Source organism: Podarcis melisellensis, assembly GCF_964234715.1.
Source record: "Podarcis melisellensis genome assembly, chromosome: 17".
NCBI classification, from domain to species: Eukaryota; Metazoa; Chordata; class Lepidosauria; order Squamata; family Lacertidae; genus Podarcis; species Podarcis melisellensis.
The window spans coordinates 9,808,188-9,832,805 of NC_138534.1; the positions used below are offsets into that span (position 1 = coordinate 9,808,188).

General features: G+C 44.5%; 1 protein-coding gene across 1 annotated transcript; it reads left to right on the forward strand.

Annotated features, from left to right (window-relative positions):
• The first annotated feature begins 3,183 nt into the window (after positions 1-3,183).
• Positions 3,184-24,618, forward strand: EPOR (erythropoietin receptor). Its single transcript, XM_081894385.1, has 8 exons — positions 3,184-3,427; positions 7,737-7,878; positions 9,721-9,905; positions 12,921-13,069; positions 14,358-14,508; positions 20,643-20,730; positions 21,459-21,546; positions 22,475-24,618. Exons 1-8 carry the CDS (start codon positions 3,253-3,255, stop codon positions 23,036-23,038), a joined length of 1,542 nt encoding a protein of 513 aa, XP_081750511.1. The 5' UTR covers positions 3,184-3,252; the 3' UTR covers positions 23,039-24,618.

Here is a 24,618-nt window from a genome sequence, read left to right on the forward strand (position 1 = left end):
TTAGCCCGCCCCACAACTTTGGAGTGTCCTGGCGGCCCCCACCGCAACATGTGCTCTCCATGAAGGAGAACACGCTTTGCAGGAGGTTGGACAAGATGAACCTTGTCCCTTCCAGCACCGTGATTCTATGATTGCAGGAGAGCTCCTTCACCTCTGGTTGCTGAGCTTTCACTTCTCTAATAATAATAATAAAAGTAATAATAATAATTTTATTTGCCGTATTTTTCGCCCTATAAGACGCACTTTTTCCCCTCCAAAAATGAAGGGGAAATGTGTGTGCGTCCTATGGGGCGAATGCAGGCTTTCGCTGAAGCCTGGAGAGCGAGAGGGGTCGGTGCGCACCGACCCCTCTCGATCTTCAGGCTTCGCGGACTTCTCCGCAAGCAGCGGGAGCCAGCTCTGGGCTCCCACGGCTTGCAGAGAGCTGCCTGTTTGGGGGCTGGGGTCGGGGGAAGCTCGGGCCTCCCCCACCCCAGCCCCGTGCCTGGGGGAAAAATAATTTTTCCCCCTTTATTTCCCCCCAAAAAACTAGGTGCGCCTTATGGGACGGTGCGTCCTATAGGGCGAAAAATACGGTATATCCCGCCCTCCCCAGCTGAAGCCGGGCTCAGAGCGGCTAACAACAGTAAAATAACACAGCTTGCATAAAATCACAATCAATTAATTGAAATACATTCTAAAATCAATTCATTCTAATGACCTACTTCCCTGGGTTTTTCTTTGGAAACCAATGAGAATGGCTTTTTAAAAAATCACAAGACGCTCGCAAGTGGCTGCACATATAACATCCGTGTTACAACAAAACCAACCTGATAACGGAAAAGCGCACAAAATGAATATTATGAGCAATTGCCATCCCCCATGATTGGGCTATCCTATATGTAACAAATGGAGGCAAAATCCATAGGTTTAGCTGCACCCCAAGAGACCCTTCATTTATAAGTCGATTTTTTCCAGAAATAAGACCATCATTTTATGGAACTTTGTATTTAAAGAAAAACCCAAGGACACGCTTACACGCTTAAGTGTGCAAGGACAAAAGAAGTAATTATAATTTAACAGTTTTCATGTTACTCTATTTTATCAAAGCAACTAGAAAAAAATATTATGTTGGGAAGATCTCACACAGGTGAAGGGAAGCAGTGGGGAGGAGGGAAGGGTTAGGTTGAATTTGGGAAATAAAATAATATATGGGACAGCAAAGCATATAACAAATTCTTATAGAATAGTAATATATTGTAACCAGAATATAAATTTAAAAGGGGACGTAAATGTACTTTTAGTATTTTCATTATTGTAACAGTTGTTATTATTTCTTATCGGTAGAAGGCAATGTTAATTTAGGCTTCTTCGTTTTGCTGTCTGTATAATTTTGTTTTTTATGCCAATAAAAAAAATTAGAAAAAGAAAAACCCAAGGACTCCTTCCAGCCCAATGATATGGTCAAATGAGCTGCTATTAACAGAAAAAAATGGATGGCTGTATGGCAGCCATTTCTCCATACTTCTCATGTCCACACCTTAAGGAAGAAGATGAAGAAATGGCTGTCGTACAGCCATCCAAACACAGATCTTCCAACTGCGCTACCCAAAGCAAAGCAAATGCACCAGGCCTGTCGTTTTTCTTCTGTCAACCTGGGCACCCTGCCTGCAGTCCATTGGAAAACAGCTTTTCTGTCCCTCCCTCCCTCTTCCAGGGCCGGCCCTACTCTTAGGCAGGGCAAGGCAGGGGTCTCAGGCGGCAGATGCTGGGGGACTGGCACAGTGTGTTGGAAGAGGTGGGTGCACTTTCCTGCTGCCCTCAGGGGCAGTGGAGGGCACTGAAGGATTCAGCTGCCCTATATATAAACCAAAGGGGCCATCTTGCCCTCCACCGCAGGCAACAAAATGCCTTGAGCTGACCCTGACGTCTTCTTTTCTTCCAATTCTCCATGCAATTAATGTCCCAGAGAGACTGCCTACCTGGAAGTCACCCTTCTGATCTGGCAGGCCTGCAATGTACACTTAATAATAATAAAATTTTATTTATATCCCGCCCTCCCCAGCCGAAGCCGGGCTTAGAGCGGCTAACAACAATAAAAGTAACCCAGCGTTCTAAAATCAATTCATTCTAAAATCAATTCAAAATCAAATTAATGGCAACCATTGGGCTAGAATTCTATGAGGATTACCACAGTCAGACTGTGCCTTGGCCAAGGGTGCCCTTTGCACATGATCAGAGGAACTTATGCATGTTACCACCACGTCAAATATTCCAGGGCTTAGCCTGAGCACTGAGGACAGGCGAGATGCCAGAAGGAGCATAGAACGCATGGGCCTTGAATTTCAGTTCCCCTCGTATAAAGTTAGCAATAAATGTTGGAAATGCAAAGAAAAAGAGGGAACATTTTATCATATGTGGTGGGAATGTAAAAAGGTGAAAAACCTTTGGGAGATGATATATAATGAGATGAAAAAAATGTTGAAATATACATTTATTAAGAAACCAGAAGCATTTTTACTTGGCATTGTAGGAGATGATATAAACAGAAAGGATTGTAAGTTGTTTTTATATGCAATGACGGCAGCAAGAATATTATTGGCACAAAAATGGAAGCAAGAAGAATTACCGACAAAAGAAGAATGGAGGATGAAATTGATGGTCTATGCAGAATTGGATAAACTAACTGGAAGAATTCGAAACCTGCGGGACCAGAGATTCACAGAAGACTGCTGTAAATTTACGGACTATTTGAAAAGTAATTGTGATGACCAGATTACGTTTGTAGGTTTGCAAGAGGTTTTGTGAGGTAAATTATTTGAATTATTGCAAAAATGGTTAAAGAGGTGGATTGTGAGTTAAGATAATTAAAGGCAATAGGAATTTAAGAAATGCAGAAGAAATGATAAAAATGGTGGATCATCAGAGGTGCTGATGGAAGTCCAAAAAGTTTGTAAGAAGATGTGCAGTTCTGTGGAATGCATAAGTGGTATGTTGAAATTAATAAAAAGTATAGATGTAAAAAGAATTTCAGTCTCCCTCTGTGTAATGGCGGTAGAAATACACCCTTATTCCGGCAGTGCATCCTCAAAGAAGGAGGATTTCAGGAGAAACATCCAGGGAGGCGGATCCCTGACTTCCCAGCTTCTGCTCAGAGTTGCTGCTTTTGCTGCTGCTGCTTCTGTTGCTGCCGCCGCCACACAGTAGAGCCCACCCTTTATCTGCATCCTCCAGCCGGGAGCAAGGCAAGGGGTAAGCAGCTCTGACAACCAGATGCAGATTCGCAGAGCAGGTGGAAGGACACTTTTGGCGGGGAGACTCTCCTTCGGCCGTGCAAGCATGGAGCGAGGCTGGAGACACGCCGCTGCCCTCTGGGTCCTGGTTCTCTGGGCCTCCGGCTCGTCTCACAAGGGGCTTGGAAACCTGGGCGCCAGCTTCGACAGCAAAGGTACCATGCTTGAAGATAGGGCTGGCCACCTGGGCCCTGTCAAAGTGGGGGTGGGGATGGGGGTCAAAGGGGATAAGAGAGAGCAATTGCCAAGGTGGGGAGCTGGGAGACAAGGAGTGAAGAGAACTCAGGGAGAAGCTAAGAAACTGCCTGTGAATGTACTGTGTGTGCCCAACATGCAACTGGTCAGACAGAGTCTCTTTCCAGTACAGTGGTACCTCGGGTTACATACGCTTCAGCTTACACACTCTGCTAACCCAGAAATAGTGCTTCAGGTTAAGAACTTTGCTTCAGGATAAGAACAGAAATCGGGCTCCGGCGGTGCAGCAGTAGCAGGAGGCCCCATTACCTAAAGTGGTGCTTCAGGTTAAGAACAGTTTCAGGTTAAGAACAGACCTCCGGAACGAACTAAGTACTTAACCTGAGGTACCACTGTACTCTGGATTGCACCATATGGCAGTGGCGCGATAATAATAAAATATGAGGCAACCTCCGCAAAATCGATCTGATCTGATCTTGCCTAGTTTGTGTACTTCATCTGCTCCTCGCGGTTCTCATGTAAACTTTCTCTCTCTCTTCCTGAGCTTTAAGTGCGATGAAACACTGTTCTCAGCCGCGTTGAAAGCAGAAATTTTGCAGCTTGGCAGACATTGCTCCTTTAAAGAAAAAAGGAGATCTGAGGGGTTTAACTCATGGAGCAGGTCCTTGTAAGGCCTGGTGGATTCTTCTTGTAAATTTGAAGTCTCTCGGCTTAAAAAGAAAGAAAGAAAAAGGATCCATCCTTTAACTGTGGACACCAGTGTTGGGGTAACCTGGAAGGGGAGCAGGTTGAGGCAAACCGGGGGGTGAGAATTATTGGGTCTATTTCTGTTGAAGGTAGGAGGTGGCCAATTCAGAGATCAATGAAATAAGGCACCAATAAGACACCCCCAAAGTTTGAGGTTCTAAAGCTGCAGTATGTTTGTTTTCCTGTGGGAAAAAATATGTTTGTGGACAACCCTTGGTGCAGTCCTGGCCACACATCCCTCGCAAGTAGACCTGAGGGTGTATTAACAAAGCAGATGCAAAATTTCAGAGTGCACAATTTCCAATGTGGCAATTTTGACATCCCTGTTCCCCTCAGACAGCTGAAGTTCAGTAGTTAAAGCTCACAGGGTGAGGAAATACATTGTTGTTTCCTGACTTCACCCATGTAGTCATTAGATTTGTAAACCCAGTAGTTAGATGTGTGGGATTTACAATGGCGGCAGATGCTCTCTTGGAAAGTTGCAGACCCATCTACCCAAATGGGAAAAGTAGAAAAATAAAATGTGAAATGCAGATTTGCTTCCACTGGGAAGATTGAAATATGTGAGCAAGAAACTACTTTGACCCTGTTATTATTATTATTATTATTATTATTATTATTATTATTATTATTATTATTATTATTATTTTCTGGTGGGATTCCACATCCATAACGTGTGTGTTCCTACTTTGTTTAAACATTACTTGCCTAAATATTAAGATACTTGGTAATGAATGGCTGCTGTCTAGACTATAAAACACATGTGATTTAACAAGTCTGCCTGTGCTTGGCTTGTTTGCCTAGGGGAGTCCAATATAGTTCGTTCAGTTTACTTAAGGTCAATTCAATGCTTGCTCATTATTTTATGACTGCAGCATCTAGTGAGAACTCACCCTATAAAAATGAGTTTTTTTGAATGGTTCTTATTTGACTTGTGTCAAATTAAGGAAGCTTTGATTCTACCCTAGACCCCTGTTCAGTTTTGAGCTGCAAATTGCCAAGTGCAGAAAAATCAAGTCATGTACCATTGGGTGGGGGTCAGTCCTTCCACTTAAGACACTTTCCAATCCTATGCCTAAATCCAACAAGAGGAAATTTACCTGTTGCCTCCGTTTCTGAATGCAACTTTTCAACAAGGGAAGTGTAGGAGTGCAAAGGGCATTTGTTTGCCTGGGCTTTTACATCAAAGCCCTGACCAGATAGCTCAGTCCGTAGAGCGTGAGACTCTTAATCTCAGGGCTGCGGGTTCAAGCTCCACACTGGGCAAAAGATTCCTGCATTGCAGCGAGTTGGACTAGATGACCCATGTGGTCTCTCCTATGAATCTATAAGCTGTATTGCCGTAAGGGAAAACAACAAGACCCCTCCCCACAAGGTCCAGAGGCAGATTCTAGAACCCCAAGGGTTCTAGACTCTACTGGTTTTGGAAGTTCTTCCTGATGTCTAAAATCTAAAACCTCCCAGCCAGCTGCCGCTACACCATCTCTTCAGGTAATACGGTTTCTTTTGATCTGGGCTGAACCTATTTGGTTTTTGCAGCTTTGTGCATTTTCCACATTCAGGGACACACCAATCTCTACATTCTTGGAATAAGCAAGCAGCCATCCCACATCTTGTAGTTTCAGCAGAAGCAGATTTCATTTGCTTTTGTCCTCCCATTCCTGCAGCCTCCATTTCGATAACAAAAGAAGTGCAAACCTAGCCAACAACTTAACAACTGCTGTTCTCTGTTGTTGACAGTTTCCCAAGGGAAGCTGTTTCTGTAGTGCGGAAAACTGGGGATGGAGGAATAGGAGAAATAAGGAATTGTATTAACTCTGCTTCTGTTGCTCATCTTGAATCACCCCCCCCCCCCCATTTTGTCCAGCCCAGACCTTGTCTCCACGTGGCTAACTAAAAACCATTGGTCTGACCCCAATGGGTGAGGCTAAGGATTCCTGGCAGACCCATATAAAAAGTGGGTGGGTGGGAGAAACAAATGGCTGCCCCCTCCTCTTTCCTGTACTTTCTCCCGCGGCCTAGACTCTACTGGGACTGAGGGTGTGCAGCCAGCTCTTATCTCGGGGAAACAGATGCCAGAAGGAGGTGGCTGTAAAGCTTCTGTGTTTGTGTGCGTAACGTAAGGAAGAGAGCTGGGTCATAAAATACATAGCTGCCGATCATGTGACTTTGCATATGACAGTTTGTACTGTTTCCCTTAAAACAACAACAACAACAGTCCAACAAAATCTGGATTCTATGGCGGTAATGAAGTTGCTTTCATTAGCAGAAGCCTATCTGAAGGCATTTAAAGTAAGAAGAGCAAAGACAAGGATATCTTTGAGAGTACACAGAGTGCTGTCCCTTTGCTGCTGCTGCTGATTTATTCATTTATTACTGCATTTCATGCATTTGTAAGCCCCTTTCTCTGCAAAAAGGGCACGGAAAGTGGCATGCAATAAAGACAGCATGAAACGGCTGGGCAAGATTAAGAAAGGAATTAAAAACGGGATTTCTGTGCAGAAAATGCAGAAAGTTGCTGGGACCAGAATTCAGCTTCCTAAAGTTCAAACGTTCCATTATGAGCAGCATGTGGCTGTCACTAAACGGAACCTCATTTCTGTGAGCCCCAGGTGATGCTTAGCTAAAGATGGTAGGATAATATTGTACGAGAAAGTTCCCCTGCCCCTCCTACCCTTTCTGGGCTGAAACCTTTGAGGGGCGGAAGAACTTGGAGCAGAACAGCAACTCATCATTCATCTCCTTGAACAAAAATTTTGTAGAATCACAGGAAGGAGACAGAGGAAGGTGGCAGACCAACTTGTTCTTCATCCCTCATTTGGGTCTGAGAACCTCCTCAGATTTCATTTTTTTCATTAATATTTTTTTTAATAGCCTACATCTATGTTTCATATATGAAATTTAAAAAGAGTATGACAACCTGTAGTAACCCCCCCCCCCACAAAACTCCACACTGATAAAGGAACTGTACACCCAGGAATATTGCTTAGAAACCTCCCCCCCCCCAAGTAGTTAGACATCAGATATGGATTAAATTCCACTCTCACAAAATGTATTAAGTTGCTTTTACATTTTAAAGCTGTTTTAAGAAACTTTATGGGCAGGTGACCCACAAAATGGAAGAAACAAACAAAACGAAATCAGTGGTCACAAGGGATCCTACAGAATTTCAATTTTAAAAGCAAACAAGGTTCTAGTCCTTAAGGTCAGGGATGGGCGCTCCCTCTGCACTTCGGAGGCTTCGCGTTGCTATCGCTGAAGCCAAGGAGCCTGCATTCGCTCCATAGGACGCACACACATTTCTCCTTAATTTTTGGAGGGGAAAAAGTGTGTCCTATAGAGCGAAAAATACGGTATGTTTTTATATATGTTGGAAGACGCCCAGAGTAGCTGCGGCAACCCAGTCAGATGGATGGGACGTTGTTGTTGTTGTTGTTGTTGAATAGGACGTCCCTATTTTCTTTGGAGAAATGTTGGAGGGTATTTGGTAACGTTATGCCTGTCTGTCTGCTTTGCACCTAGCTGCGTATCTGTTGACGGAGGACCGTTCGGACCTCAAGTGTTTCACCCAGCAGCTGGAAGACCTGGCCTGCTTCTGGGAGACATTTGTACCCCCGAAGGAGCAAAACAACCAGAGCGTGTACAGCTTTGGATACAAATATGAGTAAGTGTGTGTATAAGCTGCACCAGAGCCAGCCAGTCTCAGAGGCTCAGCCTGATCTAGTCTACAGATCCTCTAAGAGCCTGAGGATGTTATGGGGGTTTCACCTAAGACTCTCTGCATTGTTTTCATTTTATGTTATATTTATATAGTGCCTTACCTCTTAGGCACTCAAAGCAGCAGCGTATATAGAATCATAGAGAGTTGGAAGGGACCCCAGGGTCATCTAGTCCAACCCCCTGCAATGCAGGGATCTCAGCTAAAGCATCCGTGACAGACAGCCGTCCAACCAACCTCTGCTTAAACACCTCCAAGGAAGGAGACTTCACCACCTTCCATTATATTCCCTCCATGAGGGCTACCATTCCAGTCTGACATAATCATTAGTAACAAATAGTTCCAACGTATGAGAGTATGCAGAATTAACTACACAATATATTTCAGGGACATTCAGGCTTAACATATTTTATCTTATTAAAATTTATCCTTATTAATTATTATGAAAAATATATATAAAAAAGGAGAAGCTAGTATTACAGTTTCGGTGCTAACAAGATGCCAAGGGAAGCTATACTTATATCGACAATCTGAAAACCTGGTCTGGTTTTTCATTATTGTTCCTGTACTATTGCAAAACCTAATACATAGCTTCCGTTTATTTTCGAAGGCTTCTTTGTATTTTGATGCATCTGTGCACAATACAGGTTTCCTTTTGGCAATATCTCTGACCTTTCCTAAATCTAGGATGCGTTACTCCCAAATTCTTCCCTCCCACATCTCTCTTTTGTTTTGAAGGACTCCTGGGAGATGCATCAAAGTGGTGTTAGCAGATCCAGCTGTGTAAAATATATACAGAAGTGCCAAAATAGGAAAGAGTCGGGTCAGAATGAGGGTCAAACCTGTAGTATTAGTCAAATAGGTTTCTGTATCCCAAAAGTCCCAGGAGCTTGTATTTTACCCTGACATTCCCCAGATGTTAGAAAACTGATTTTTATGTTGCATAAAACAATAGATCTTGAAATGTACTAAAGGATTCTGACAGTAAGTGCTGTTTGACAGTGGAATGGACTCTCTTGAAAGCTGGTGGACTCTCGTTCCTTGGAGGTTTTTAAGCAATGGTTGGAGGGCCACCTGTTACGGATGCTTCAGTTGAGATTCCTGCATTTCAGGGGTTTGGACTCGGGGTCCCTTCCAGCCTTTCAGTTCTACGATTCTATGATAAACATGCCTAAGATTGCTCTGTGAGTGTAACTACTCTGCGTGCAATTATCTTGAGTGGGCTCCTTTGGAAACATGGGAAGTAGAAAGAGGAGGCTGAGGTGGTGGAGGAGAGAGAATGGGCAGAGAAGAAAAGGCACAGAAATAGGAGCTGCTGAAACGAGGAAGGTTGACGTTCACATATTGATTTGTGAGAGACACATCGTCTCTCTACTTCACGAAGAAATTGTATGCCTCAAAGGTAACGTGACGAGGCCATTCAAAGGATGGATGAACCAAAACAACTTTAATGCAAGTGCTTTATGGAGAAGAAAGCTAGTTCCACAGCAGGCTGTTTCTTCAAATGTAGAACAGGAATTCATGTGCCTGAGAGCTGACTTGTATGGCAGGCCAGGAGAGCCAATACAGTACAGTTCAGTATGTAAAATTTAGTCTTATGCTGACTAGCATTGACAATGAGCTTTACAGGTCAAAACTGCCCTAAGGGACATTGGCCTTGACCTCGCGCTCCCCCCCCCCTAAATTCCCATCTTCTTCCTTCAACCCTCCTGGGCACAATGCTTGCAACAGAAGCTGCTTCCCAAACTTTAAATAATAATACAGTATTTCCCGCCTGCTTTCATTCAGGGATGACGACTCTTTGAAATGGTGTAACTTGACTGTGGAGTACACACCCCGGAATACAACACGATACACTTGCTTCTTTCCGAGGCAAGATGTTTCAGCCTTTTCCCCTCTTGAGATCAAGGTCTTTGATGGGCGCTCCCCCAAGAGCACTCTGTACAACAGAACGATCTTTGTGGAAAAACTACGTAAGTTCCCAATGCGCGCGGGGGGGGGGGGTGGATGGGCCTTGCAAGAAATGACCTCCAAGTCTTCCTAGAGTGGGTGAGTAGGTGGGAACCTGGAAGCAAGAAGAATGTAGATCAGGATAATAGAATCATAGATCCTGAGGATTTTACCCTGCAATGCAGAAATATGTGCAGTGGTACCTCTCAAGACGAAATTAATTCGTTCTGCGAGTTTTTTCGTCTTGCGATTTTTTCATCTTGCGAAGCACGGATTCCCTGGGTATTAACGGTTTTAAGAAAAAGGAAACAAACTCGCAAGACGTTTTCGTCTTGCGAAGCAAGCCCATAGGGAAATTCGTCTTGCGAAGCAGCTCAAAAAACGAAAAACTCTTTCGTCTTGCGAGTTTTTCGTCTTACGAGGCATTCGTCTTGCGAGGTACCACTGTAGTGGTCCCTTACGGGGATCAAACCTGCAACCGTGGCGGTAGAACTCTGGGTTATTTGCTATAGGTCAGCAAAGGTTTCTGACTCCCAGGGGATTAACGATCGCAGCAGCAAAACGATCCCTTTCCACATGAATTAGGCTATCAAAACGAAGAAAGCGCAAGAGGAATAGACTTTTGTGCAACAGAACGGTGAGCTCGGTTCTGTAAGGAAAAGAAAACAAGTTCAGAATGTGCTCAGAGGCACCCTAACCCACACCACACACTTAAACCAATTTAACAGCTGTGACTTCCCTCAAAGAATCCTGGGAACTATAGAATGCTAAGGGTGCTTAGAGACGTCCCACAGAGCTTCATTTCTCAAAATGCTCAACAAACCGCAGCACTTCCTCCCCACTAGTATAATCCAGGTTCCAGACTACCTGAGTCTAAGGAAGACTTGTGTTTGTGTGGGGAGGACTAGTAATGTTTTGTACTACAAGCCCCATCAGCCCCAGCCTGCTTGGCCAAAGGTCAAAGGTGATGAGAGTTGTATTATAACAACATCTGCTGGGTACCAGGTTGGTGAAGGCTACCTGCTGTGGGTTAAACCACAGAGCCTAGAACTTGCCGATCAGAAGGTTGGCAGTTCGAATCCCTGTGACAGGGTGAGCTCCCGTTGCTCTGTCCCTGCTCCTGCCAACCTAGCAGTTTGAAAGCATGTCAAAGTACAAGTAGATAAATAGGTACCACTCCGGCGGGAAGGTAAACGGGGTTTCCATGCGCTGCTCTGGTTAGCCAGAATCGGCTTAGTCATGCTGGTCACATGACCCGGAAGCTGTACGCCGGCTCCCTCGGCCAATAAAGCGAGATGAGCGACGCAACCCCAGAGTCGGTCACGACTGGACCTAATGGTCAGGGGTCCTTTACCTTATCTATACGTTTACAGTGGTACCTCAGGTTATAGGCGCTTCAGGTTACAGACTCTGCTAACCCAGAAATAGTACCTCAGTTTAAGAACTTTGCTTCAGGGTAAGAAAAGAAATCGTGCAGCCAGCAGCAGGAGGCCCCATTAGCTAAAGTGGCACCTCAGGTTAAGAACAGTTTCAGGTTAAGAATGGACCTCCAGAACGAATTAAGTTCTTAACCCGAGGTACCACTGTGCTACAATAGAGGCAGAAACTGGAAAGGTGAAGCTTTCTGATCTCCATTTTAAAACCTGTTCAATTCCTATATGTTTTACAGCTGTTAAAGTCACAGAAACATTGTTCAGAGTGAGTCGTAGTGGTCAGTACTTTTTCTGGGGCTTAAGGGCGCTTAGAGTGCTTTTCTTTTAAATGTGCTTGTGCACATTTGCTCACAAGATCACACTGAGTTCAATGGAGCTTACTTAGGGTTGCCATGTGTCCTCTTTTTCCAGGAAATGTCCTCTTTTTCAGGGGTAAAATTTCTGCCCAGGTGGATTTTTAAAAAATTGGCCAAAATGTCTCTGGCTATACTTTCTGGATGTGACATAGACATAACTGGTGGTTGCTTCTCTTCTTGTGCCCACCCCCACCCCATAGCGATAGATCACAGCTTCTATAGCCTACATACAGTAGGGGTATTTAAAATGAGAGTCGTTATAGTGTGCTCTTTTTTGCTATTCAAAATATGGTAACCCTAAGCTTACTCCCAAATAAACATAGCCTGTAGTGCCCAGCCAGCCAGTAGATCAGCTGCACTCTTTGCGACCATAAACTAGTTGGGTTTTTTTTTGCGGGGGGGGGGGGAACAAAGGCTAGCAGTGCAGTCAACTGGAGGAGGCAAGATAACATGAGATTGCTAGATAGGAAAGAGGGAGCAGTTGATGTAGGCTTGGCCAAACCAGTAGGCTTGGTCTTTACTCAAGATTGTCACGACAGGACTCCCACCTGCCACCAGGTGAAACAAGATGGAAGCCCCAAACAAAAGAGAACCCAAACTTTTATTAGCTGCTAATCTCCATGGTTTACCCCACCCAAACTACATCACTAGTACATCATGGTTACATCATGAAAGGGGAGGTCTGGTGGCAGTAATCTGAGCATCCTGGACCCTGCCCCATGGTTCCCCTTGCCCTCCACCAAACACCCATCAAGTGTAACAAAAGAGATATTTACATTTCCCTGTTTCCCAGCCAAGTTAATCACACCCTTTTGTCTTCATCTGAGTTTGGTATTTCTGGAATGGCTACCTGCTTGGCACTCAGGTATCAGGATGCCAGGAATTATCGCTCAGGCAGAGGGGCTGCTGAGTAGCTGAGCTCACACATCTATATGAATTTCTGAAGTTTTCCCAGTGAGGCAGTACATAGGTACATTTATCAGTGGATTGTTACATTTGGTATTGTGCAGCAGAGGCCCTTTGAGTAGATAGGAAGAAACTGTGATGAAATGTTTTGTGGGGACAAATCACAAGAGTCACAAAAGTGATTGTGCTGATTTTCGTAGTGGGCTGCATGTGCATGATATCTGCTGGAGGGGCAACCCCTCCCAACCTATACATAAATTCCTGCAACAGTGTAAAAAGAAAGAAAGACCTCTGTTCTGTCGCCAGTGGGCTGCTCTCACATCCTGCTCCTTTCCTCTTCCAGTTTTCCTGGACCCCCCCTCTAACCTGGCAGTGCAGCTGTTGGGACCTCCGGGACAGCTGAATGTGAGTTGGCAGCCCCCCATTCAATACATGGACAATAGCATCCGCTATGAGATGGCCATCTTCCATAAGGGTAGCATAGTCCAGCGGGTAAGTCGCTTTTGTCCTTTGTTATGTTGTTAACAAAAATCTGCCCTTTTCCCCCATGGGGTATCCAAGAGCCCATATAGAATCCTTACATAGGCTCCCTATTGGTAGGAGAAAATAACAGGCCAACCAGAGAATATTGAGAAGCAAAGCAGCTAGTAAGCCTGATCTTTATTGATCTGTTGCAACAGGGTCCTCACTCACCACACGCAGGAAGGAGGAGGAACCCAGAACAAAAGTGTGCCTGCCCTTATATAGACATTTTAATTTCCCTCCCTGGAGTCCAAGACCATCCCTAGAAACATCATATATACACCACAGAAGGGGTGTAGCTCAAGACCACCACCCCCCAGACACATCATACCTACATCACAGAAAGGGCGGTCTACAGCAGAAATCTTGATTGCGTTGTTTACCTCCTGTCTGCCAGGTTATCTGTTAATGCTTACTTGATTGGATACCCTGAGGAGCCTGGCCAGTGTTTTGTAATGATAAATACTTAGTTCCTGAGCCAGGTCACAGGCTCACACCCTTTGTTGTTGTTTAGTCGTTTAGTCGTGTCCGACTCTTCGTGACCCCATGGACCAGAACACGCCAGGCACTCCTGTCTTCCACTACCTCCCACAGTTTGGTCAAACTCATGCTGGTAGCTTTGAGAACACTGTCCAACCATCTCGTCCTCTGTCATCCCCTTCTCCTTCTGCCCTCCACCTTTCCCAACATCAGGGTCTTTTCCAGGGAGTCTTCTCTTCTCATGAGGTGGTCAAAGTATTGGAGCCTCAGCTTCAGGATCTGTCCTTCCAGTGAGCACTCAGGGCTGATTTCCTTCAGAATGGATCGGTTTGATCTTCTTGCAGTTCATGGGACTCTCAAGAGTTTCCTCCAGCACCATAATTCAAAAGCATCAATTCTTCGGCGATCAGCCTTCTTTATGGTCCAGCTCTCACTTCCATACATCACTACTGGGAAAACCATAGCTTTAACTATACGGACCTTTGTTGGCAAGGTGATGTCTTAAATGTGCCCTTAAGACAGGATTTGTGAAGGAAAAGACAATGGGGAGGCTTTTCCATTTTCCTTTGACCTTGCAGAGGAAACATTTGATCAGTTTGGGAATCAAAAATAGCTTCAGGTTGGTCTTCCTGTGCTGATCTATGTATGTGCTTGGTTGGTACACTTATGAACATTTAACATATATCTAAGACCTCAAAATTCCTATCACAGTTACCTAGCTTTCTAAACTCCCTCCTTCCCTCCCTCTGACCTCTGCTTTCCCCCCTTCTGCCTCCAGGTGGAGATTTCGAATGGGCAGACATATTACCTCCGGAATCTCAAAGGAGGAACCCGCTACACATTGGCTGTGCGGGCCAAGCCAAACGGAGTCAGCTTTGATGGCTTCTGGAGTGGATGGTCGCAGACGGCGTCAGCGATGATACCCAGCGGTAAGTGGTCTTCAGGCAATTTTGGCCGCAGCCATGGCGCAAGGCTGGTTGAAAATAGCCACCTAATTAGCATGGAGCGATGCTCATAAAACCATGAGAAGACGAGAAGCTGCTTTTAAGGAAAAATGAAACAAAAACCAAAGCAGCATTAAAATAAAATAAAATAGTGGGCACCTTATGAGAACCCCACCCCAAAATCAACAAGAACAAAAGCCTCAATAACACTGGAACCAAAACCCCAAGCCTAAGGAATCCAAAACAGAACACAATTCACTTTACATCTGTCCAGCACGTCCGTTTGAAGAGAATACGACCTATGCAAAAAGATAGGAGAATTCTCCCACCACTTTTCAATTCCCAACCTTGGCTTCTTCCAGAGAGCTATTTTCTGCCCAGATGGTGCATAAACCGGTGGTACTGATGGAAGACAGGCGATTGCTGTTGCATGTGTGTGTGTGTGTGTTAGATAGAACCACTGTAGATGGAAGAAAGTCCCTATTTCCCCTGTGTTTTTAGAAGACAATGGCAGCCTGCAATTCTTTTTCTTTGAGGAGATATCTGATTGCCCTGGCCCAACCAATAACAAAACTCAGATATCAGTGGGGACAAAAAAACCCCAGCTTGTTAAGCTTGTGGGAGTATTGTTGGGGGTGAACCAGGATCTGAAGTATCCAAAGCCATTTTGGTTCCCTAATACAACCCCGAATCAGGGAGAAATATAGACCACTTTGGAAACTGGTCTCTCCCGGAAATTTATGTTATAACAGTTAAAATAGTAAAAAATGAAACAGACATAGGGTTGCCGTATTTTGAAGCTATGACGACTCATTTTAAATACCCTGACTATATGTAGGCTACAGAACAGGCATCCCCAACATTTGGCCCTCCAGATGTTTTGGACTACAATTCCCATCATCCCTGACCACTGGTCCTGTTTGCTAGGAATCATGGGAGTTGTAGGCCAAAACATCTGGAGGGCCGCAGGTTGGGGATTCCTGCTATAGAAGCTGTGATATATCGCTGAGGGGGGCAGGAGAAGAGAAGAGGAAAACAAGTCTTCAACCACCGGTTATGTCTATGTCTCATCCAGAAAGGATAGCCAGAAACATTTTGGCAAATATAAAAAATCCACCCAGACAGAAATTTTACCCCTGAAGAAGAGGACGTGTCCTGGAAAAAGAAGACACATGGCAACCCTATCAAGAGTGCCCCTCCAGTCTCACTTCCACCCTGCTTGTGAGAGCCTTGCAGGGCTTTTAATGGGCAATGATGTGCGCGCGCACACACACACTCCACCAACTCGCCATAGTATTTCATAAGGTAAAGGTAAAGGGACCCCTGACCATTAAGTCCAGTCGTGACCGACTCTGGGGTTGCGGCACTCATCTCGCTTTATTGGCCAAGGGAGCCGGTGTACAGCTTCCGGGTCATGTGGCCAGCATGACGAAGCCGCTTCTGGCCAACCAGAGCAGCACACAGAAACGCTGTTTACCTTCCCACCGGAGTAGTACCTATTTATCTACTTGCACTTTGACGTGCTTTCAAACTGCTAGGTTGGCAGGAGCTGGGACAGAGCAACGGGAGCTCATCCCGTCGCGGGGATTCGAACCGCCGACCTTCTGATCGGCAAGTCCTGGGCTCTGTGGTTTAACCCACAGTGCCACCCGCGTCCCAGTATTTCATAGTTAGGGTTAAATTGAAGATCATAAACTATTGGTGCTGCTTGTCATTTTGCTAGACTCTGCTTGTACTTATATTTACCCCATATTCTTAGTAAATTTGCTATGACGTTATCCTTGTTTAAACTGGTTTCCAATATTTCATTAATAAAACTTGTAGATTAAATTGTCTTAAGAATGGTTCAGTTTTAACCCCAGTCATCTCTAGATTGTGTATCCATTCTGTTAACCATTTAAAGGCATTGGCAATATAAATATAACTTGGAAATTATATGCCACCCTTTTTTCTTGTCCAGCAATACAACCTATTTAATTAATTCTTGGCTGCTTCCTGTTCCATATAAATTGCACAACTAGGCTTTACCACATTTTAAATTAAGATTCATTTACTTATCTTGCCAAAGCCTGAAAAATCACATTTAATTGGGGCAAGATTATACTTTTAGCCATGTGGTCAAATCAATACGTTTAAGCTATTCCATTGTTCTGCTTTGGAACTTCTTTTCTTATATAATCTTCCCAAAATTATCTTCATAGAAATGCTTTCACTTTTTCTTAATATTAAACATATATCACACAGATCATTGGTGATCTAATTTTGTTCTTTTTTTAAACATCACTTTGTATATGTAAATATATATTGATTATTTCTGTTTTGTCCTTGTTAATTTTAAGGCAAACAAGAAGACCAATATTGAAAAAAGAATCTTCTCCAGCTACAGATAAAATTTACAGTCTCTATTATTGTTTAGGCATTGCTGTGAAGACAGTTACATACCAGCTATTTTTCTGTGTGCAGTTCCTTTGTTTTCTGCATCTATTACCACACCAATGTTTCTTATGCTTCTTAAAGGTTCCAAATGGAGAACAAATAATGAAAATGACAGGACATATGTGTCTTTTTCCAGTACTCAGAATGAATTTGATACTGTATTTGGTCATCAACCCCTATCCTTGCAGTTGGGCTGTTATTAATAATGTTAATCAAAGTAAATATTTTTTTCTCTAAAGTAAGCTTTTAATGTTTTAAAAAAGAAAATACCGTTATGTTATCAAAAGCTTTTTCTGCATCAAAACCATTAATAAAGGCTGTGATTTTACTTTCTTTACATGCATAATTGTGTTTATATTTTTCCATACATTATCCTTCAAATATCAGTTGGATATAGACCCCGTTAATCTCCTATTCCACTTCTCATCTGTTATTTGTTCTCATTTTTGCAATCTTTCATATTTCCCATTCTTCCCCCAAAATAGATTTTTCTTCCAGTCTATTGCCATTCATTTCTGCATTTCCTCCTGTTTGCCTTTTGGAGTCTCTGTTTCTCACTTTTGATATACAAAATGCTTTATCTTTTTAATATCACCCATTCTCAAAAAATATTTTTCATGCTTAACAACAAAAAACATCCAAAAGTATGGCCCTTTAATCCAGATGCTAATATTTCACTTTCTGCTTCACAATCAATATTGCATTTTACTTTGGGCATCAAACATTGCACCTTAAACAAGAATTATAATTTACCCACCACCAGTTTATTACATTCAGCCGGATAGCAGCTGTGAGAGTTTTACCTAATGGCTGCTTTTGTACAATACTCCAGTGAAAAATAATTCTATTATAAATACAACAGCAGATACTACCCAGAAAGTGCAGTACTATTTCACTATAAGCTCAGCCACAGATATTGCAGCATGTAGTTTAGTAATTTAGTACTTGCCAGTGAGAGAAATATAACTACTAAACACCTGGGATAGCTCAGTAGAGCATAAGACTCTGAATCTCACGTTTGTGGGTTCAAGCCCAATTTTTGCAAAAAAAAAGTACTACATTGCAGGGGGTTGGACTAGACCAGTGTTTCCCAACCTTGTGCCTCCAGCTGTTTTTGGACTACAATTCCCATCATCCCTTGCCACTGGTCTTGCTAGTCAGGGATGATGGGAGTTGTAGTTCAAAAACAGCTGGAGGACCAAGGTTGGGAAACACTGGACTAGATGACACTCATGGTCCCTTCCAACTCTATGATAATTATCTACTATGCATAATTACTATGTTTCTATGTTCTTGACAAGTTCGTTTATTGTTCAGCCCAAAAGATAATGGCCTTTATTAGTTAACAGCTCCACAGGATTTAGTTCATTAAAAGGTCCGGTATTATTTTATTGGAAAAGTAGAACTTCAGCAATTTGGCAATACTAAGTTCCATTGTTGTTAATGCACATATTTCTAGTCCAGGACTAGGCAACCTGTAGCCCTCCAGTTGGTCATCTCTGTCTATTGACCATGCTGGCCAGGCATGATGAAGCTGGAATCTACCTACATCTGGAGGGCCACAGGTTCTCCACTAGCTTCCTCTTCCATCCACCTTTTTCTATTTTCTTTGAGCAGTCTATTTACTTTTTTCAGTTATTTGGGTTAATCAGTAGCAACCCTGTATGGTGGGGGTGGATTCACCCTCCCCAAACCGGTGCCACTGCAACCTACCTGGACAGGCAGGACATGGTTGTGATGAGGTCAGGGCTGCATGGTTTGCTGGTGTGCCTCTATTGTCACCCAGCCATGCCTCAGCTCATTCATCTACAGTGACCCTGACATCAGGCTGAGTGGTTCCATCATATCACAGGGACCTAATGTTGAAAGAGCTCATTTTTCTCCACCTTCAGTCCCCAGTGTCTTCCACAAGCTACATCTGCAGCCTCTCCTTTGCTGTCTTCAAATGCCATCACCAAGCACAAACTGGACACCATTGCCGCATTGTTATGGGGTGGAAGCCTCCCTCAGTTGTTGTGGTTTCTTGCCCTTCCAACTCCCGGCTGGAGCAATAGCTTACCTTGCTCAAAGGTGGTTGCTGAAGGCAGGTGCAGCTCATAGTGCTTTGACAATTCTCACTGCACTACCTCTCCAGATAATATTTTCTAATCTTCATTATCTGGGCCAGGAATGGAGGGGTGGCCATAGAATGGTGGGAGACCTAGTGGTCAAGAAGAATGCATGTTAGAGCGCTCAGTTGACTAGATGATGTGATGTAATGACCACAGTTGGCCTACTCAGGAGATTTCAACATGGTGTTCTGGCCTTGTATGTCCTCTGAAGTATTTAACAGTCATGATTCACTATCTTTAAAAAAAAAAATTAACTGGCCAATCACATCAAATTAAATCACATCACATAAATTCCGAATTACAAAGCCAAATTTTAAATTTTGTTGGGGGGACCCATACTTCAAGATCCAAAGGGGGATTCTAATCATCTTCTTGCTACTGCGTTAATGTCCAAATCAGTCCCAATCAGTCCAAACAGAGTTCATAATTCTATCCAGTCTTATCTTGCTGTTTCCACATCATATCTTGTTCATATAATTTCTTTTTTTTCTTTATGATCTCTTCTGATAGTCTCCTTAAGCCGATAAACACAAATATAATAATCCTGTGTGAATTTCCCGTTCTTCCAATCCAAGTCCAGATGGTTTCCATATATCATCTCCTTCATAGATAACATCGCTCTTTCCACCATAATTTTCTTAAGTCCCACTGAGGAGTTTAATCCATGATATATAAACAGCTTTGTTTCACTCTTTCTCCTCCCAGACTCAAGACCTCCGACAGAGCTTCCCAAAATGGCGACGGCATTTTTAACTGCGTCATTCCAAAACTCTTATGCCTTCCAGATTCGTCTTGAAACATTGCTTTGGTTCGAAGGTTTATCTCCACACAGCCTTAAATCCACAGCTTAAGTCCTTAAAACGACATTTCTGACTCATTAGGGGAGGGGATTCTTGTTTAATCACATAAAAAGAAAGGAAAGCTTTCCCCCCTCCCCCCTCAGTCATTTGCTGTACCGTATCTTGACGTATCTTCTCATGTTTTATTCTTGTCTTATGTTATCAGAGATCTCTTTTGTCAGCAGTCTTTACTCCCCCTCCTTCCTTGAAGTATGTGCAATTCATCTCGTCCAAATTGTTTCTTTTGAAGTTCTTGCAGCTAGTGGCGCGGATCAGAGACGGCGTCCACGAGTGCCGAAATCCCACAGGAGGGCTTTGTGCCTAGTGCCCCCATCCCCACAAATTTGGGGGTGGTATAGGGCACAGCAGGCAAGAGCTGTCCCCCCCACAATCCTGGGGGGTTAAGGAGGCTAATTATCCCCATCATAGCCTCCAAATTACCTCGTGTGGGTCGGAGAGATGTTATTGTCAGCCATCTTCTGATGCGCCCCCTAGTGGCCCCGCCAGTCATGATTCACTATCTACCAGGACATTTGAAAAGAACCAGGTAGTAAGCTGAAATCCAGGCAAGAGCATATCACTGATTCATCCTACCATGTCCACTGCCAGAAGAATGTGCTTTCTCCATGTAGTGACTATGTAACAGAAGGTTGTTTGAAGGAGACTTGGGTACCAACCAAAGGGTTTTTATGAAGTGCCTCTCGCTAGGCTAACCTGTTCTTCTGACTTGCAGAACTGGACCCCCTCATCCTGACGCTGTCTGTCGTTCTGGCGCTGATCGTTCTGCTGTTGGCTTTCCTCACCCTGATGTTTAACCGAAGGTAATGCCCAGTTCATTTATTTTCCAACCCTCCTACCCACCAAAGGGTGGGTGGCCTTCTTGAGTACCGGGACCTTGGCCATCAGGTCTGGAGGGACTATAAGAGCATTTTCAATCGCAGCAGTTAGAGCCATGAGGAAATGCCCTAAATTGAGGAGTGGGACACCTGTGGCCCTCTCAGTGTTGCCGAACCACAATCAACACCACCGCTGGCCATTGGCCAAAGTAACTGGGGCTGATGGGAGTTGAAACATCTGGAAGGCTACAGGTGCCCCATCCCTGCCCTGGTTAGTTTTCATTACTAAGGTCAGTGCTTTTTTTCTTTTAAAAAATGTTTAGGGGTACTCTCATTTTCCTACTCATATTGAAATACTGTCCCTCAATGAGGCCAAACTCAGATTCACAAAATGTTTAGGGGTATGCGTACCCCTGTGTACCCCCAGAAAAAAGCACTGACTAAGGCAGGGGTTGTCAACCTGGTCCCTACCACCTACTAGTGGGCGTTTCAGGATTCTATGTGGGCGGTAGGGGGTTCTACGGCACAAGGTGAATCCTCCTTCCATCGAGCTCTGGTAGGCGGTAAGGAATCTTTACCATCAAGAAAGATGCATTAGTGAGTGGTAGGTGTAAAAAGGTTGACTACCCCTGGACTAAGGTGGTGATGGAGTGGGAATGACTTGTTATGCACACTCTTACTAAAGTCTGTTCTCGCCTATTATCTTCCACCAGGTTTTTGAAGAAGAAGATCTGGCCTGCAATCCCCACCCCAGAGCGTGAATTCAAGGACCTTTTCACAATTTACAAGGGGAACTTCCAGGTATTACACTGGCTGTAGTTCCTTGTCTTCATATGACTTCTCCCTCGGCTTCCTGTATTATGCTGTTGCAAAGCCTGGGGTGCTGAGGGTCCTATGTTTCGTCAGCTGTTTTGCAGTTGTTGTTTTTACAATCGATTTGTGTATACCGTATTTTTCGCTCTATAAGACGCACCTTTTCCCTCCTAAAAAGTAAGGGGAAATGTGTGTGCGTCTTATGGAGCAAATGCAGGCTGCGCAGCTATCCCAGAAGCCAGAACAGCAAGAAGGATTGCTGCACAGCGATCCCTCTTGCTGTTCTGGCTTCTGGGATAGCCGCGTGAAGCCTCTTCAGGGCAGGGGGAGCGTTCTTCCCTCTGCCCTGAAGAGGCTTTGTGTTGCATTCACTGAAGCCAGAACAGCAAGAGGGTTCGCTGAACAGCGATCCCTCTTGCTGTTCTGGCTTCTGGGATTCAGAATATTTTTTTTCTTGTTTTCCTCCTCCAAAAACTAGGTGTGTCTTATGGTCTGGGTGCATCTTATATTATGAAAAACACGGTGAATTTTATGAAATTAGTACCGTATTCCTCGCTCTATAAGACGCACCAGACCGTTAGACACACCTAGTTTTGGGAGGAGGAAAACAAGGAAAAAAATATTCTGAATCCCAGAAGCCAGAGCAGCAAGAGGGAGCACTGCGCAGCAATCCCTCTTGCTATTCAGGCTTCAGCAATAGGTGCACAGCCTGCATTCACTCCATAAGACGCACACACATTTCCCCTTACTTTTTAGGAGGGGAAAAAGTGTGTCTTATAGAGCGAAAAATACGGTAAATAAAAGGAGTGTAAAGAAGAGAGAAATATATAGTTTCTGAAAACAGGGTTAAAGGGAGCCAGGTGTGGCCTTCCTCACCTCCCACCCCTTGATGCTGATATTCCCCCTCTCTTTGCAGCTATGGCTGGGGCATCAGAGCACCTATCTGTGGTGGAGCCAGAACTCTCCTTACCTGGAGGAGCAGCCGTTTTTGGTGGAAATCCTGTCTGAATGCGATGTTCGCAAGGTGGATGGCCCTCCCGTTCCTCCGCTCCTTCCCCCCAAGGCACGTGGCGTGGGGGAATTCCCTCGCAACCCAGAAGTCTCCCAAGATGATTACCTGATACTGGATGAAGACTTGGTGCCCTGCTGCTTAGGAGGGGATGCTTCCCTGCTCTTGCTGGCCAGCAACAGCAGCGAGGGCACAGATCCGGCCCTCGACGCAGGAGTAGGGACACCAGACAACAGCCAGGCCTCTTCTAGCTTCGAGTACACTGTGTTTGACCCCAGCTCAAAGAGTCTGTCCCCACAACATCGCCACATCGAGCCGCAGCTCAAGAGCAGTTACCAGATGGTGTCTGACTCTGGGATCTCTGCCGACTATAGCCTGGTGGAGTCCAACGCTGGCCAGATGAGCTTATACACCAACCTCTGTGATGGAGGGCCACAACCATTCCTGCCCACCTACATTGTGTGCTCGTAGCAGCAGTGATCAGCAGGAGAACTGAGGCAGCGAGGTGCTATCCCAGGAGCCTGGCACCTCCCACTTCCTTCCTGGTTCTAGCAAAACGCCAGGGGAAGCCAGTGGACACAGCTGTGGTGCTCCAAAGCTCCAGTTGGGCCCAAGTCGCTCTTGGAGGAGGAAGAGAGGTTTGCAAAATGCACGGAAAGGTGATGAAGGACGTAAGAAGAACTCTGCTGGATCAGGCCCATCTAGACCAGCATCCTGTTCTCACAGTGGCCAACTGGATGTCTCAACAGGAAACCGTTGAGCAGAAGACGAAGCAGAACATGAGCACCACAGCACTCTCCCATCCCCTGGTTTCCAGCAACTGGTGTTCAGAAACATTTCTACCTCGCAACTGTGGAGGTAGTGCATAGCCAACCCGGCTAATAGCCCTTGATAGCCCTCTCCTCCATGAATTTGCCGGATCCCTTTTTTAAAAAGCCGTCCTATTTTGAATGAGGAAGGGGCAGGAGGCCCACGAAAGAGACTTGCTGTCCCCACAACAACCCTTTGAAGCAGTCCTTTCTATCATTAAATGTGCTGTGGCATCTTTCTTTCATTTGAACTCACCCCCAGGCAAGTGCGTTCTACAAGGCTGCGGATCGGGGACTTGGCCAAAAGCACACCTAGAGTTCTGGTGTGGCACATCAGGTTTGCAAGTAGCAGCGCAGACTTAAGGCTTGAGGTGTTTGTAGACTGATGTGTGGACTATTGTGGGCACTTGCTTGCTAGCCAGGTAGCTAACCTTCTCTTCTGATGAAACTCCTTCCCCTCTGACCCTGCTCTGTTCCTTTAACTACCAAGCTTTTTGGCCAGACATATTTGCCCATTATACTATGTGCCTAATGATTGCAAAAATATGTATGTCCAAATGTCAGAGTTGGAACTGGTGTCTTTTGGGAGTTGAGGGGGTACGACATGGAAGAGTGCAGAATGAAGGAGTCTCATTTCTGCTACAATGCACTGTGTGGTCTTTGCTTACCTTCCTGTAAAATGGGCAGGGCTTTTTTTCCCCCCAGCTGGAGCTCAGTCCTGGCACCTCTCAGGTGGGTGCCATTGCCATTATAAGAGAACGAGGGAGGTGTTCCCAGTGAGTCCCTGCACCTCTTTTTCTAGAAAAATAACACTGAAAATGGGGATTTACAAAACTAGGCGAACAAAATACCAATTGAAATGTTAAAAGGGACTGTCTTTCGATTTTGGCTTGAATAAGCGCAGTAACCCAAAAACTCAAAGAGAATTGCATGGCTATTCTGCCAGCTGTTTACTGCCATAGGGCTTGCATGTGGGGCAGAGAAAGGTGTGGGGACTGTACATGCCCTGTTTAGAATATTACTGTTATTTTCCTTGTGTCCGAACTATCCTTCGAAGGCACAGATCAGCATCAGGTGCTGGTGCTGGGAGGACTGTATAATATCTGAACTCTCACAGGTATGGCCACAAAGATTTTGTAATTATCCTCTTGAATTTGTGTATCAAAACAGAAACTGGATATATTTTTATATACTTTATATACTCCAAAGTGGTTTTTTAAAATAAAAATAAAAATATAAAAA